The 13,996-nt window shown below is 39.8% G+C and overlaps 1 protein-coding gene across 1 annotated transcript; it reads left to right on the forward strand.

Moving 5' to 3' along the window:
- Positions 1-10,698: 10,698 nt before the first annotated feature.
- On the forward strand, positions 10,699-13,287 carry LOC138446903 (transcription factor TFIIIB component B'' homolog). The gene is made up of 2 exons (XM_069602307.1): positions 10,699-11,095; positions 11,204-13,287. Exons 1-2 carry the CDS (start codon positions 10,843-10,845, stop codon positions 11,491-11,493), a joined length of 543 nt encoding a protein of 180 aa, XP_069458408.1. The 5' UTR covers positions 10,699-10,842; the 3' UTR covers positions 11,494-13,287.
- Positions 13,288-13,996: the final 709 nt, after the last annotated feature.

Genomic DNA, 13,996 nt, shown 5'->3' on the forward strand with positions numbered 1-13,996 from the left:
TGGGTTACCTGCTTACAATCCCAGAATAGAGGCAACTTGATATCATCATCAATCTATGACCAAATTGTTACCCTGATTTCATGTTAATGCTGTTCGTTTTGTCTGGTAAAACTTGGACTATTGCTAAGCCTGGGGCTTAGTTGACCAGGCTTCCTCCAGGGGCTCAATAATCTCAAGATTCCTCCCCCATCTTATCTATGGTGTTGCAAGTCTTGGACTCACAGCAGGCAGTCACTCCCAGTCACTCCCAGTCACTCCCATTGAAGGCAGTGTCCAGTCAGGTTAGATGCAAGGTCAGAGGAATGCTCTGCTTTGTCTCTGAAGCCTAAACAAGACTGTTTGATTTCCCTAACTGTATCACATCTGGGACTTCTATTAGCCTCTAGTTACAAGGTTACGAGGAGAAGAACTGAATTTAAGAAGGCTCTGAGCAACAAAAATCTTTGTATAAGTTTCTAAGAGACACAGCTCAATTATTCTCTTGGTTTCCTATGTTCCTCTACAATCTTGGAAATTCAAGTAATGAGCTTGAGTTCCAATAATATTGGAAGCTTCAATAATATTGGAAGTATCCACTATGCTCAGTCATGCTGATGTGAGCCTTGAACAGAAATCTTTTTGATTTTCTATGAAAAACATATTTTCTAATTATTTTTTGTTAAATTTTATTAATTTTCCTTTATAAAATTATGTTATTGGGAATATATCGATTTATAATTATTTTATATGACTCACAATTTAAGACTATAGTGTAAAATGCCTTATTTAGAATGGTAAGGTTCTTGTCACTGTCTTCTTCATCTGATGAGTTAGGAACATCAGAATTTTTCTAATCTATTTTTGCATGCTACATACTTATCTCTAACTTATAACATCTGATCTTAAGAAACATAGATTTTTGTTCTACTTCCCTACTAAAAAGTACTTTTCATAATACTTGGAATATTTTCTCTTTATATATTGTGTAATTATTGCTATACTTAGTTTAGATATATAAGCTTTATTTTGCTTTCTATTGTTGCAACTTGTTTTGTTGTTTCTATTTTGCTTTTTATTTTGCATTAATCAAGATTTTCTTTTAAAGAATTTCATTGTTAGTAGTATCTTGTTAGTTATATGTCAATTTATAATTTATTATGTATTCTATAATTGGCATAGACTGCCGGGGTCCAGCCCCAGTGGATCCAGGGACTTTGAAGCTTGGACGGCATTGGCGAGGAAAGACTTATTTATTTATTAATATAAGGCTAAATTAGGAAGAAATAGTGTAGTAGGAAAATTAAGTGGAGAAAAGAGGCTGAATAACTTGGTATATGTGGAAAGCCAACAAAGTTCTAGACAAGGAACTTGCACCATCTATGTTAGGCCACTGGCGTCCGTTTGAATATCGGAGAGTGCCCCGCCTTGGGCTCTCTCTCTTATGGATCATAGAAGCCGGACAAGTAAGTAGACATGGTGAGCCACCCCGCTCCAGATGGGAATTCAGCCAGAAAAAGAAAAGAGCAACATGGGGAAGCCCAGCATCGGTGCGAGACTCCAAAACCTATTTTTCAAAATCAGCTTATATACCCCAAATTGTACATAAAGAAATAATGGAATATGCAGAGTTATGCAGGGGCAGCAGTCCTGACCCTCACTGAGACAAGGCTTTCTTTTTGCATACCCTCCCGTATACAAAAGGTCTCAGGTGGTTTACATTATCTTCTGGCCAAGGGGCCTGTTAACATTTTTATGGCTCTCTTCCTGGATAATTGTCTATCAACTAGAAAACTCCTTTTCGCTGGAGGTGTTTTTCTTTATTCTGCATCACCCTCAAAGTACTAAATAAAGTTGCATTCTTGTAGAACAAAGGTGCAGTGGGTTATAACAAAGAAAGTACTTAACTCAAAGATCTAATTTTGCTAATACCAGGTCTACTACTTATTTTTCTATATACCAACTATATCTAAAAATAAAAGATATGAAAATTTTGGCAGCAAGTATTGGCTCAACAAATGAAACCTTTAATCAGTCCTACTAATGATTTTGACTCCTCGGAAGCCCCTACATTCCTAGGATGTTTTAAGCTTCCTGTGCCTCCCGCAGTTGGGAGGCCGCAAACAATCACATACGCAGCTGTACGAGTCCTGCAGGCAGGCTAGAAAGCCATCAGAGGGGTTTTTGGATTGAAACACTCGTATTATGCCCAGGAAATTTATTATCTAAAAACTCTAATTTTTTCCAGAAAAAGGTGGTGGGGGCACAGCCCCCTGTTAATGACAGAAGAGTAGGTGGAAAGCATAACACAGTAAAGCAGGCAGATTCTGGTCTTGCAGGGTGGATGCTCAGGAAATTCCAGGGGGAACCCCTGAAGCCGATCACGTCCTTGTGTTTTGTCAGGATTCCTTCCACATGACCTTGTCACGGACGGGATTCCTCACGCTGGCCCCTGGCACCAGACTGCTATTGTGGTCCTTTAATGGACTGGAACTTGGTGGTCTGAGATTGACAATAAGAAAGTGAAAGAGAGAAAAAGAGAGAAAGAGAAAGAAAGAAAGACAGAAAGACACGGGGACCCAAGTTCTGATGGAACAAGTGTGCTTTATTAGCAGAAATGTAGGCTTATGTATCTTTAGTAAGATGACTACTCAGCTATTACACAGGATGAAATTTTATCAACAGCCGTAATATGGATAGACTAATAGATCATGGCATCCGGTCCCATCACTTCATGGGAAATAGATGGGGAAACAGTGGAAACAGTGTCAGAATTTTTTTTTGGGGGGGGAGGGGGCTCCAAAATCACTGCAGATGGTGACTGCAGCCATGAAATTAAAAGACGCTTACTCCTTGGAAGAAAAGTTATGACCAACCTAGATAGCATATTCAAAAGCAGAGACATTACTTTGCCGACTAAGGTCCATCTAGTCAAGGCTATGGTTTTTCCTGTGGTCATGTATGGATATGAGAGTTGGACTGTGAAGAAGGCTGAGTAGTGAAGAATTGATGCTTTTGAACTGTGGTGTTAGAGAAGACTCTTGAGAGTCCCTTGGACTGCAAGGAGATCCAACCAATCCATTCAGAAGGAGATCAGCCCTGGGATTTCTTTGGAAGGAATGATGCTAAAGCTGAAACTCCAGTACTTTGGTCACCTCATGAGAAGAGTTGACTCATTGGAAAAGACTCTGATGCTGGGAGGGATTGGGGGCAGGAGGAGAAGGGGACGACAGAGGATGGGATGCATGGATGGCACCATGGAATCGATGGACATGAGTCTGAGTGAAATCTGGGAGGTGGTGATGGAGAGGGAGGCCTGGCGTGCTGCAATTCATGGGGTCGCAAAGATTCGGACACGACTGAGCGGCTGAACTGAACTGAACTGAATACATACAAAGTCGCTGCTGCTGAAAAGTCACTACCTGTCTCATCCTGTGACCTCAGTCTTGAGAACTGCATGCAGCTCTACTGGTTCTCAGAATAGGAACTGATAAGTAACAGAATCCTTGAGAAATAGAAAACTAGATGCAGGAATTCTCCTGTTAACTGTTCCCTGACAGACTGCTTAGTCAATGCTTGAAATTTTTACTTCTAACCACTTTCGGAAAATTAGAAAGATCTTAAGATAGTTTAGCTGGATTTTGGTCTATTATTTAGTTGGATTTTGGTCTATACTTAATAGAATTTCACATACAATTACAGTTACATGTTAGAAAATTATCCACAAAGATACATTTTTCAGGATCATCTTTTCTTTTAAAGTATATCTGGAATTATTTTATCTTCATCTTGAAGAATTCTCTTCAGTATTTCCTTAGCACTTCTTTTTAATATTTCTTTAAGAATTATACTTAGTACTTCTTTATTTTTAGCATTTTGTACAGGTTTACTGACAAACTGTATTAACTTTTGTTTCTGCAAACACATACTAGTTTGGGGTTCATTTTTTTCAAAACTGATGAAGGTTTTTACAGTGAAAAAATTGTATTCTTTGAAGTTAAAGATATTTTAAAATGTTTCTTCTGTCTTGTATATTTCTAAGGTCAACTGTCAGTTTTAATTTTACTATTAAAATAATAATGATATTTCATTTTTTCTAGATGCTTTCAATTTCAAGATGTTTCCTTTGAATATAATTTTCCAGTGTTTATCATTATATACCTACATTTAGTTATAGCCTTAAAATAATTTAATTAAATATAATCTATACTTGTTATACTTCATCTTGCTTGAATTTTCCTGATAGGCACAACACTTCATTCTAATCATGAACTGAATTAAATGGGATTTGGCTGATGTTGTGATCATACTCATTGAACATCTGGCTCTTTTCTGTTTCCTATGGAGTACTCTTAGGTTTTTAAATCAGAATCTAGCAGATTTTAATGTTCAGTTTCTCAGATGTGCCTTTTTGTCTTCTGAATATCAATTAATCTCCTTAATCTCTTGGCTGGAGATGGCTGAATAAACATAAATAAAAATACACACATTTACTAAACATATATACATTTGTACGTATGTGCAATTTCTAATTTTAACCATTAATATATTTTTATATAATTTTATACACAACTGTAATTTTTATTTGCTTATTTCTAGTTTTTCAGTAAAAGCATTGGTCTACTGTGCTCAAATACATCCTTCTTACAAGCAGACTACACAATTCTTGGCTTATATTTTGAGAACAATATTGACAGCTGGCCTCAGTGACCAAATGAAATTTATTTTGAACAGCATTTAGTTACTTGTGGCAGTTCTAGAAACATTATCTATTACATCCTATATTTTCATTTGCTGCTGCTGCTGCTGCTAAGTCACTTCAGTTGTGTCTGACACTTATCGATCGCATGGACTGCAGCCTACCAGGCTCCTCCATCCATGGGATTTTCCAGGCAAGAGTACTCAAGTGGGGTGCCATTGCTTTCTCCGTTTCATTTGCTAGATTAGTAAATTTAGGAATATATGTGTATATTTATCAGCTCAGTTCAGTCACTTAGTCGTGTCTGACTCTTTGCAACCCCATGGACTGAAGCATGCCAGGCTTCTTATCCATCACCAAATCCTGGAGCCTACTCAAACTCATGTCTGCTGCGTTGGTGATGCCATCCAACAATTTCATCTGCTGTCATCCCCTTTACATCCTTACTTTAATCTTTCCCAGCATCAGGGTCCTTTTTCAACGAGTGCATTCTTCGCATTAGGTGACCAAAGTATTGGAGTTTCAGCTTCAGCATCGGTCTTTCAAATGAATATTCAGGATTGATTTCCTTTAAGAGTGACTGGTTGGATATCCTTGCAGTACAAGGGACTCTAAAGAGTCTTCTCCAATAGGGAGAGGGAGAGGGTGGGATGATTTGGGAGAATGACATTCTAACATGTATACTATCATTTGAATCGAATCGCCAGTCTATGTCTGACGCAGGATGCAGCATGCTTGGGGCTGGTGCATGGGGATGACCCAGAAAGATGTTATGGGGAGGGAGGTGGGAGGGGGGGTTCATGTTGGGAATGCATGTAAGAATTAAAGATTTTAAAATTTAAAAAATAAAAAAAAATTAAAAAAAAAGAAAGGAAAAAAAAAGAAAAAAAAACAAAAACAAAACAAACAAACAAACAAAAAAAAAAAACAGTTCAAAAGCATTAGTTCTTCACACTCAGCTTTCCTTACAGTCCAACTCTCATAACCACACAGGACTACTGGAAATATCATAGCTCTGACTAGATGGACCTCTGTTGGTAAAGTAATGTCTGCTTTTTCATATGCTGTCTAGGTTGGTTATAACTTTCTTCCAAGGAGCATGTGCCTTTTTATTTAATGGCTGCAGTCACCATGCTCAGTGATGTTGGAGCACCAAAAATAAACTCTCTCAATATTTCCATTGTTATGTAACCTATTTGTCATGAATTGATGGGACAGGATGTCATGATCTTTGTTTTCTGAATATTGAGCTTATATCCAACTTTTTCACTCTTCTCTTTCACTTTCCTCAAAAGGCTCTTTAGCTCTTCCTCACTTTCTGCCATAAGGGTGATGTCATCTGTGTATCTGATATTACTGATATTTCTCCTGGCAATCTTGATTCCAGCTTGTGCTTCATCCAATCCAGCATTTCACATGAGGTATTCTGCATATAAGTTAAATAAGCAGTGTGGCAATATACAGCCATGAAATATTCCTTTCCCGATTTGGAATCACTAAGATCATGGCATCTGGTCCCATAACTTCATGGCAGATAGATGGGGAACCAGTGGAAACAGTGTCAGACTTTATTTTTGGGGGACTCAAAAATCACTGTGGATGGTGATTGTAGCCATGAAATTAAAAGTCGTTTACTCCTTGGAAAGAAAGTTATGACCAACCTAGATAGCATATTGAAAAGCAAAGATATTACTTTGCCAGCAAAGGTCCATCTAGTCAGGCTACTGTTTTTCCAGTAGTCATGTATGGATGTGAGAGATGGACTGTGAAGAAAGTGAAAGAGGAGAGGGAAAAAGTTGGCTTAAAGCTCAACATTCAGAAAACTAAGATCATGGCATCCAGTCCCATTACTTCATGGCAAATAGATGGGGAAACAGTGGAAACAGGGGCTGACTTTATTTTGCTGGGCTGCAAAATCACTGCAGATGGTGATTGCAGCCATGAAATTAAAAGACACTTACTTCTTGGAAGGAAAGTTGTGACCAACCTAGACAGCATATTAAAAAGCAAAGACATCACTTTGTCAACAAAGGTCCATCTAGTCAAGCCTATGGTTTTTCCAGTGGTCATGTATGGATGTGAGAGTTGAAGTATAAAGAAATCTGAGTGCCAAAACATTGATGCTTTTGAACTGTGGTGTTGGAGAAGACACTTGAGAGTCCCTTGGACTGCAAGGAGATCCAACCAGTCCATTCTAAAGGAGATCAGTCCTGGGTGTTCGTTGGAAGGAATAATGCTCAAGCTGAAACTCCAGTACTTTGGCCACCTCATGCGAAGAGCTGGCTCATTGGAAAAGACTCTGATGCTGGGAGGGACTGGGGGCAGGAGGGAAAGAGGATGACAGAGTATGAGATGGCTGGATGGCATCACCAACTCGATGGATGTCAGTTTGAGTGAACTCCGGGAGTTGATGATGGATAGGGAGGCCTGGCGAGCTGCAATTCATGGGGTCACAAAGAGACGGACACGATTGAGCGACTGAACTGAACTGAACTGAACTGTTGTTCTATGGACTGTTCTAAGTGTTGCTTCCTGGCCTGCATACAGATTTCTCAGAAGGCAGATCAGGTGGTCTGGTATTCCCATCTCTTTAAGAATTTTCCACAGTTTGTTTTGATCTGCACAGTCAAGAATTTGGCAGAGTCAATAAAGCAAAAGTAGATGTTTTTTCTCAAACTCTCTTGCTCTTTCAATGACCCAGTGGATTTTAGCAATTTGATCTCTGGTTCCTCTGCCTTTTTTAAAACCAGCTTTAATATCTGAAAGTTCATAGTTCACATACTTTTAAAGCCTGGTTTGAAGAATTTTGAGCATTACTTTGCTAGTGTGTGAGATGAGTGCAATTGTGCGGTAGTTTGAGCATTCTTCAGCATTGCCTTTCTTTGGGATTGGAATGAAAACTGACCTTTTCCAGTCCTGTGGCCACTGCTGAGTTTTCCAAATTTGCTGGCATATTGAGTGCGGCACTTTCACAGCATCATCATTTAGGATTTGAAATAGCACAACTGGAATTTCACCACCTCGCCTAGCTTTGTTCATAGTGATACTTCCTAAGGCCCACTTAACTTCACTTTCCAGGATGTCTGGCTCTAGGTGAGTGATCACAGCATCCTGATTATCTGGGTTGTGAAGATCTTTTTTGTATAGTTTTTCTGTATATTCTTGCCACCTCTTAATATGTTCTGCTTCTGTTAGGCGCATACCATTTCTCTCCTTTATTGTGCCCATCTTTGCATGAAATCTTCCCTTGGTATCTCTAATTTTCTTGAAGAGCTCTCTACTCTTTCCCATTCTATTGTTTTCCTCTATTTCTTTGCATTGCTAGCTGAGGAAGGCTTTCTTATATCTCTATGTTATTCTTTGGAACTCTGCATTCATATCGGTATATCTTTCCTCTGCTTCTTTGCTTTTAGTTTCTCTTCCTTTCTCAGGTATTTGTAAGGCCTCCTCTGATAACCAATTTGCCTTTTTGCATTTCTTTTTCTTGGAAATGGTCTTGATCACTGCATCCCATACAATGTGACAAACTTCTATCCATAGTTCTTCAGGCACTCTGTCTATCAGATCTAATTCCTTGAATTTATTTGTCACTTCCACTGTATAATTGTAAAGGATTTGGTTTAGGACATAGCTGAATGGTCTAGTGGTTTTCCCTATCTTCTTCAAGTCTGAATTTGGCAGTAAGCAGTTCATGATCTGAGCCACAGTCAGCTCCTGGCCTCATTTCTTCTGACTGTATAGAGCTTCTCTGTCTTTGGCTGCAAAGAATATAATCCATCTGATTTCAGTATTGACCATCTGTTGATGCCCATGTGTTGTGTCTTCTCTTGTGTTGTTGGAAGAGGGTGTTTGCTATGACCAGTGTCCTCTTGGTAAAACTCTGTTAGTCTTTGCCCTGCTTCATTTTGTACTCCAAGGACAAATTAGCTTTTTACTCCAGCTAGCTCTTGACTTTCTACTTTTGCATTCCAGGTCCCTATTAAGAAGAAGACATCTATTTTGGGTGTTAGTTCTGGAAGGTCTTGTAAGCCTTCATAGAACTGTTCAATTTCAACTTCTTCAGTATTACTGTCAAGGCATAGATGTGGATTACTGTGATATTGAATGGTTTGCCTTGGAAATGAACAGACATAATTATTTCATTTTTGACAGTGCATTTCTTCGTTTTGAGAATGCAAGTATGGATTTTGGACTCTTTTGTTGACTATGATGGCTACTCCATTTCTTCTAAGGGATTCTTGTCCACAGTAGTAGATATAATGGTCATCTGAGTTAAATTCACCCATTCTAGTTCATTTTATTCACTGATTCCTAGAATGTCAATGTTCACTCTTCCCATATCCTGTTTGACCACTTCCAATTTGCCTTGTTTCATATACCTAACATTCCAGGTTCCTATGCATTATTGCTCTTTGCAGCATCGAACTTTACTTCCATCATTCATCGTATCCACAACTGGGTGTTGTTTTTTCTTTGGCTCCATCGCTTCATTCTTTTTGGAGTTATTTCTCCACTCTTCTCCAGTAGAATATTGGGCACCTACAGACCTGGGGAATCCATCTTTCAGTGTCATACCTTTCTGTCTTTTCATACTGTTCACGGGGTTCTCAAGGCCAGAATACTGAAGTGGTTTGCCATTCCTCTTCTCCAGTGGACTATGTTTTGTTAGAACTCTCCACCATAACCCATCTGTCTTGGTTGGCCATACATGGCATTGCTCAGCATTTCATTGAGCTAGACAAGGCTGTGGCAGTTTGGTTAATTGTCTGTGATTGTAGTTTTTCATTCTGTCTCCCCTCTGATGGATAAGGATAAGAGGCTTATGGAAGCTTCCTGGTGGGAGAGACTGACAGAGGAGAAACTGGGTCTTGTTCTGATGTGCAGGGCATGTTCAGCAAATCTTTAATCCAATTTTCTGTTGTTTGAAAGGGCTGTGTTCCCTCCTTGTTACTTAACCTTAGGCCAAACTATGGTGGAGGTAATGAAGATAATGGGACCTCCTTCCAAAGGTCCCATGCACTCATTGCTGGACACTGCTCCTTTCTACTGGCTCCTGATGTGCGCAAGGTTTCGTTTGTGCCCTCCAAGAGTCTATTTCCTCAGTCCTGTGTAGGTTCTGGTGGTTCTATGGTGGGGTTAATGGTGATCCTCCAGGAGATTTTATGCTTTATCCAGGTCTGCTGCACCCAGAGTCCCTTCAGCAGGCCACTGCTGACCTGTACCTCCACAGGACACTCAGACACAGTTCTGGCTCAGTCTCTGTGGTTTGGGTGTGCATTTTGTGCCCTTCCCATGTCTGAGCAACTCAGACAACCAGATGCTTGGTGCACACACTGTCCCGGGTGGGCCACGCATCTTAATCACTTCCCCGGTCCCAGACACTCAGTTTCTCCAGGTGCTCACACCTGGAGAGCACCGTCTCAGGTGTGCCATATGTCTCCTCTTGAGAGCTGATCTCAGGCTGTGACCCTCCTGCCAGAAACCAACCATCCAGGATCTCAGGAAGACATGGTTAGCAGCTGGGAGCCTGGTCACAGTTTGGTGGAAGATGTTGTCTCTGGAGCTGAGATTGGAGCAGTCCCTTGTATTCTGGCTCTGCCTGTCTCAAGCCTGACTCTCTGCCTCAGGGTGAACAGGGGCTGGTACACACTGGTTAGGTTGTTAGGTTAGAGCTTTTTGCAGGAAAGTTCTCTTTTCTGGAGTTGCAGTTAGGTGTGTATTCTGTGTTTTCTTTCTTCTTCTTTTTTTTTTTTTTCCTCTAGTTTATTTTTGCCTTATGAAATTCCAAAACTCTCCACAGACCCATCTGTGAGCAGGTTTCCTACTGTGTGGGAACTTCTCCTCCTTGATGACTCTCTCCCCAGGACAAGTCTAGTCCCTAACTCTTTTGTCTCTCTTTTTGTCTTTTATATTTTGTCTATCTCCTTTTAAAGAGAATGGGCTGATAGGAGAAAACTTAGCTATTAGTGTAGCAGGGTCATGAAGAAGAGGCGGCGGCGGGAGATCCTGGGCGGTGGCTGGGGCGCACAATTGCGGTAGCTGGCCGCTGGGCTGGTGGTGTGGCTTTGTGAGAAGGGCGTAGTTCCTAAAGCCCTCTCGGGGCAGCGGCCGGGGCTCGGGGCTGCGAGCGGCCCTGGGGCCGCCTCCCCGGGCCCCCTGGCTCCGCCATGTTCCGCAGGGCACGCCTTAGCGTGAAGCCGAATGTCAGGCCCGGAGCAGGCGCCAGGGCCTCCACCGCCCCCAATTCCCAGCGTGAACAAGAACCTCCAAGGCCGCAGGAGCCTGCCGCGGCCTCTGCTCCGAAGCCTCCGGAATCCACAGATGTGCCCCCGGTGGATTTCGGGGAAGCGGAGCCCCAAGACAAGACTCCCAAGAGCAGTGTTGAAAAGACTGATGATGGGAAGGATGTTGAAGAATCCAGTAAGCCTTCCTTTACTGTTTCACAGAAAAGAAAGCGAATACCAAGTACTTCTAGTCTGGTCAAACCTAGTGTCAGTGTTCCTTCAGAACCTCATCCTTTATCTACAGTTAATCAAGAAGCTCCACAGCCAAACCCTGTTCCAACAAAAGAGAAACAGCCATGTTCAGACAGATACCGAATATACAAAGCCCAGAAACTGAGGGAAATGTTAAAAGAAGAATTGAGGAAAGAGAAGAAGCAATGGAAAAACAAGTATGCCGTAAATGAAACTCAAAGGCCACCGGATCGTTCCAAAATGACTATGAGAGACTTCATATATTATCTACCAGAAAGCAATCCAATGACTTCTTCACTGGAGCAGGAAAAGAAAACTGAAAAATCATCGACACCAGTCTGAACACGAGAGCAAGAAAGCAAGACTACTCCTGATGGTGAAGATAACGACGAAGTAGAAGAAGAGTTGGATGATGGGCCCTTGCTGGTTCCTCGAGTAAAAGTGGCAGAAGATGGTTCTATTATTTTGGATGAAGAAAGTTTAACTGTAGAAGTTTTAAGGACAAAAGGTCCCTGTGTTGTTGAGGAAAATGACCCCATATTTGAGCGTGGTTCTACAACTACATATTCCAGCTTTAGGAAAAGCTACTACTCTAAACCATGGTCAAATAAAGAGACAGATATGTTTTTTTTAGCCATCAGCATGGTAGGAACTGACTTTTCTATGATTGGACAGCTTTTTCCTCACAGAGCAAGAATAGAAATTAAGAATAAATTTAAACGTGAAGAGAAAACAAACGGATGGAGAATAGACAAAGCATTCCAGGAAAAGCGCCCTTTTGACTTCGATTTTTTTGCTCATTTGCTTCAGAAAGTTCTTGCCGAAGAAGAGAAAAGAAAACAAAAATCTGTTAAAAATCAGAGTTCAAAGGAGAAGAAGTCCTCTAAATCACGGAAAAATGTAAAAGTGAAAAAAGTTGCTAATGATGATCGAGATGAGTCTGTGAGCACTAAAATTTCAAACTCAGGAAGGTCGCAAAAGGATGCTCAGACAGTTGAAGAAGAACTGCAGTCTCTGACTTTATCTGAACAGGATTCAGAACAGAATGCATTAGAACTAGACGTAAATCAAAAGAAAAGAAGAAGAAAGAATCAGGGTGAGGGTAGTGAACAAGAAGTGCATTTTTCAGGAAGTGCCACTGTTCAGCCAGGCTCTTCTAAAGGAGAAAATCACAAAAATAAAGGCCTGTCTTTAAGTCCTGAGATTAATGAAAATGAATCCAGTAAGGAACAAGAGCTTCCCTGTGTACAGGACACAGATGACCTTGTGGGTTTATCCTCTAGTGAAGACGCTGAGAAAAGAACTGACCCTATTCTTTCATCAAGGTATTTTTTGTATGGTTACTCACTTTGTCTACATCTTCTCACAGATACTGAAGGAGGAGTGTGAAATCTCCACCTGTAATTGTGAATTTGCCTATTTCTCTTTTCAGTGCTGGTTATTTTTTTCATGTCTTTTGAAGCTCCTTTGTTAGGTGTGTACATTTATAGGATTGTTGAATCTCCTTGGTGAAATCACCCTTGCATCACTTGTGTGATATCATTCTTGTCTTGCTCTTTGTTCTGATGCTTGCTATGCCACTACAGCCTTCTTGTGGTTAATGTTTGCATAGATTTATCGTTTTCTATAAATATTTTCTCTTAACTTTGGTTTTCAGCTGTTTGAATGTGATATATCCTGCTGAGAGTTGTTTGTTTTTACTCCCAGTAAAAAACACATGAGATCTACTCTTCTAAATGAGTTTTTAAAATGTGCAAAGTTGTTAACTGTGAGCACAGTGTTGTACAGCATGACTGAAACTGTCTGTTGAACAGTAACTCTGTTTCCTCCCCATCTCTGGCCCGGGTAACCACCATTCTACTTTCTATTTCTATGAGTTACTTTAGATACTTGAAATACGTGGAATCACATAATATTTGTCCTTTTATGAGTGGCTTATTTCACCTAGCATAATGTTTTCAGGGTTCATCCATATTAAAGCATATGATAAGATTTCTGTTTTTATGGTCAAATAATATTCCTTTGTAGGTATATATCACATTTTCTTTCTTTGTTGGTGTGTCAGTGAATATTTACAGTGTTTCCATCTTTTGGTTATAATGAATAATGCTGCAATAAACATGAAATTGAAGAAAATTCTAAGAGATCTGTTCTCAGTTCTTCTGGATAAATGCTCAGAAGGAGAATTGCTGGATCATATGATAATTCTGCTTTAAGTTTTTTGAGGAGCCTTCATACTGTTTTTATTGTGGCTGCATTTTACATTCCCACCCACAGTTCATAAGTATTCCAGTTTTTCCATATTCTTACCTGCATTATTTTATTTTTTAAAAATTAATATATATTTTTAATTAATTACATTTAAAAAATTAATACAATAGCTCCTAATAGGTGTGAGATGATAACTTACAGATTTGATTTGTATTTCCCTGATGATTGTGATGTTGAGCTCTTTAAATGCTTAAATACTTGTTGGCCATTTGTGTATCTTCTGTGGAGAAATGTGTATTCAATTCCTTTTCCAGTTTTAATAAAAAATGTTTATTTCTAAAAAAAAAAAAAAAATAAAAAAAATAAAATAAAGAGAATGGGCTGCCTTTGTGGGTGTCTGGTGTCCTCTGCTAGTGTTCAGTTGTTTTGTGGAATTTGCTCAGCATTCAAATGATCTTTTGAAGAATTTGTGGGAAGAAAGTGGTCTCCCTGTCCTATTCCTTCATGTATATTTATACATCCAGCTATATTCTGCTTTGGGATATTGGCAAAAAAAAAAGTGTCAAATTTATTATTCAGATTCATTTAAATAGAACATATTCATTAATAGTCCCACACTCATAAATAGTATTTT

Source organism: Ovis canadensis, chromosome 10, assembly GCF_042477335.2.
Source record: "Ovis canadensis isolate MfBH-ARS-UI-01 breed Bighorn chromosome 10, ARS-UI_OviCan_v2, whole genome shotgun sequence".
Taxonomy (NCBI): Eukaryota; Metazoa; Chordata; class Mammalia; order Artiodactyla; family Bovidae; genus Ovis; species Ovis canadensis.

What these genes read in the sequence shown, in the direction of transcription:
- LOC138446903 (XM_069602307.1), top strand. Translation starts at nt 10,843, where the DNA reads ATGTTCCGCAGGGCACGCCTTAGCGTGAAGCCGAATGTCAGGCCCGGA. An exon ending in GAAGGATGTTGAAGAATCCA is followed by an intron (nt 11,096 to 11,203) that starts GTAAGCCTTCCT and finishes CTTTATCTACAG; the next exon opens with TTAATCAAGAAGCTCCACAG.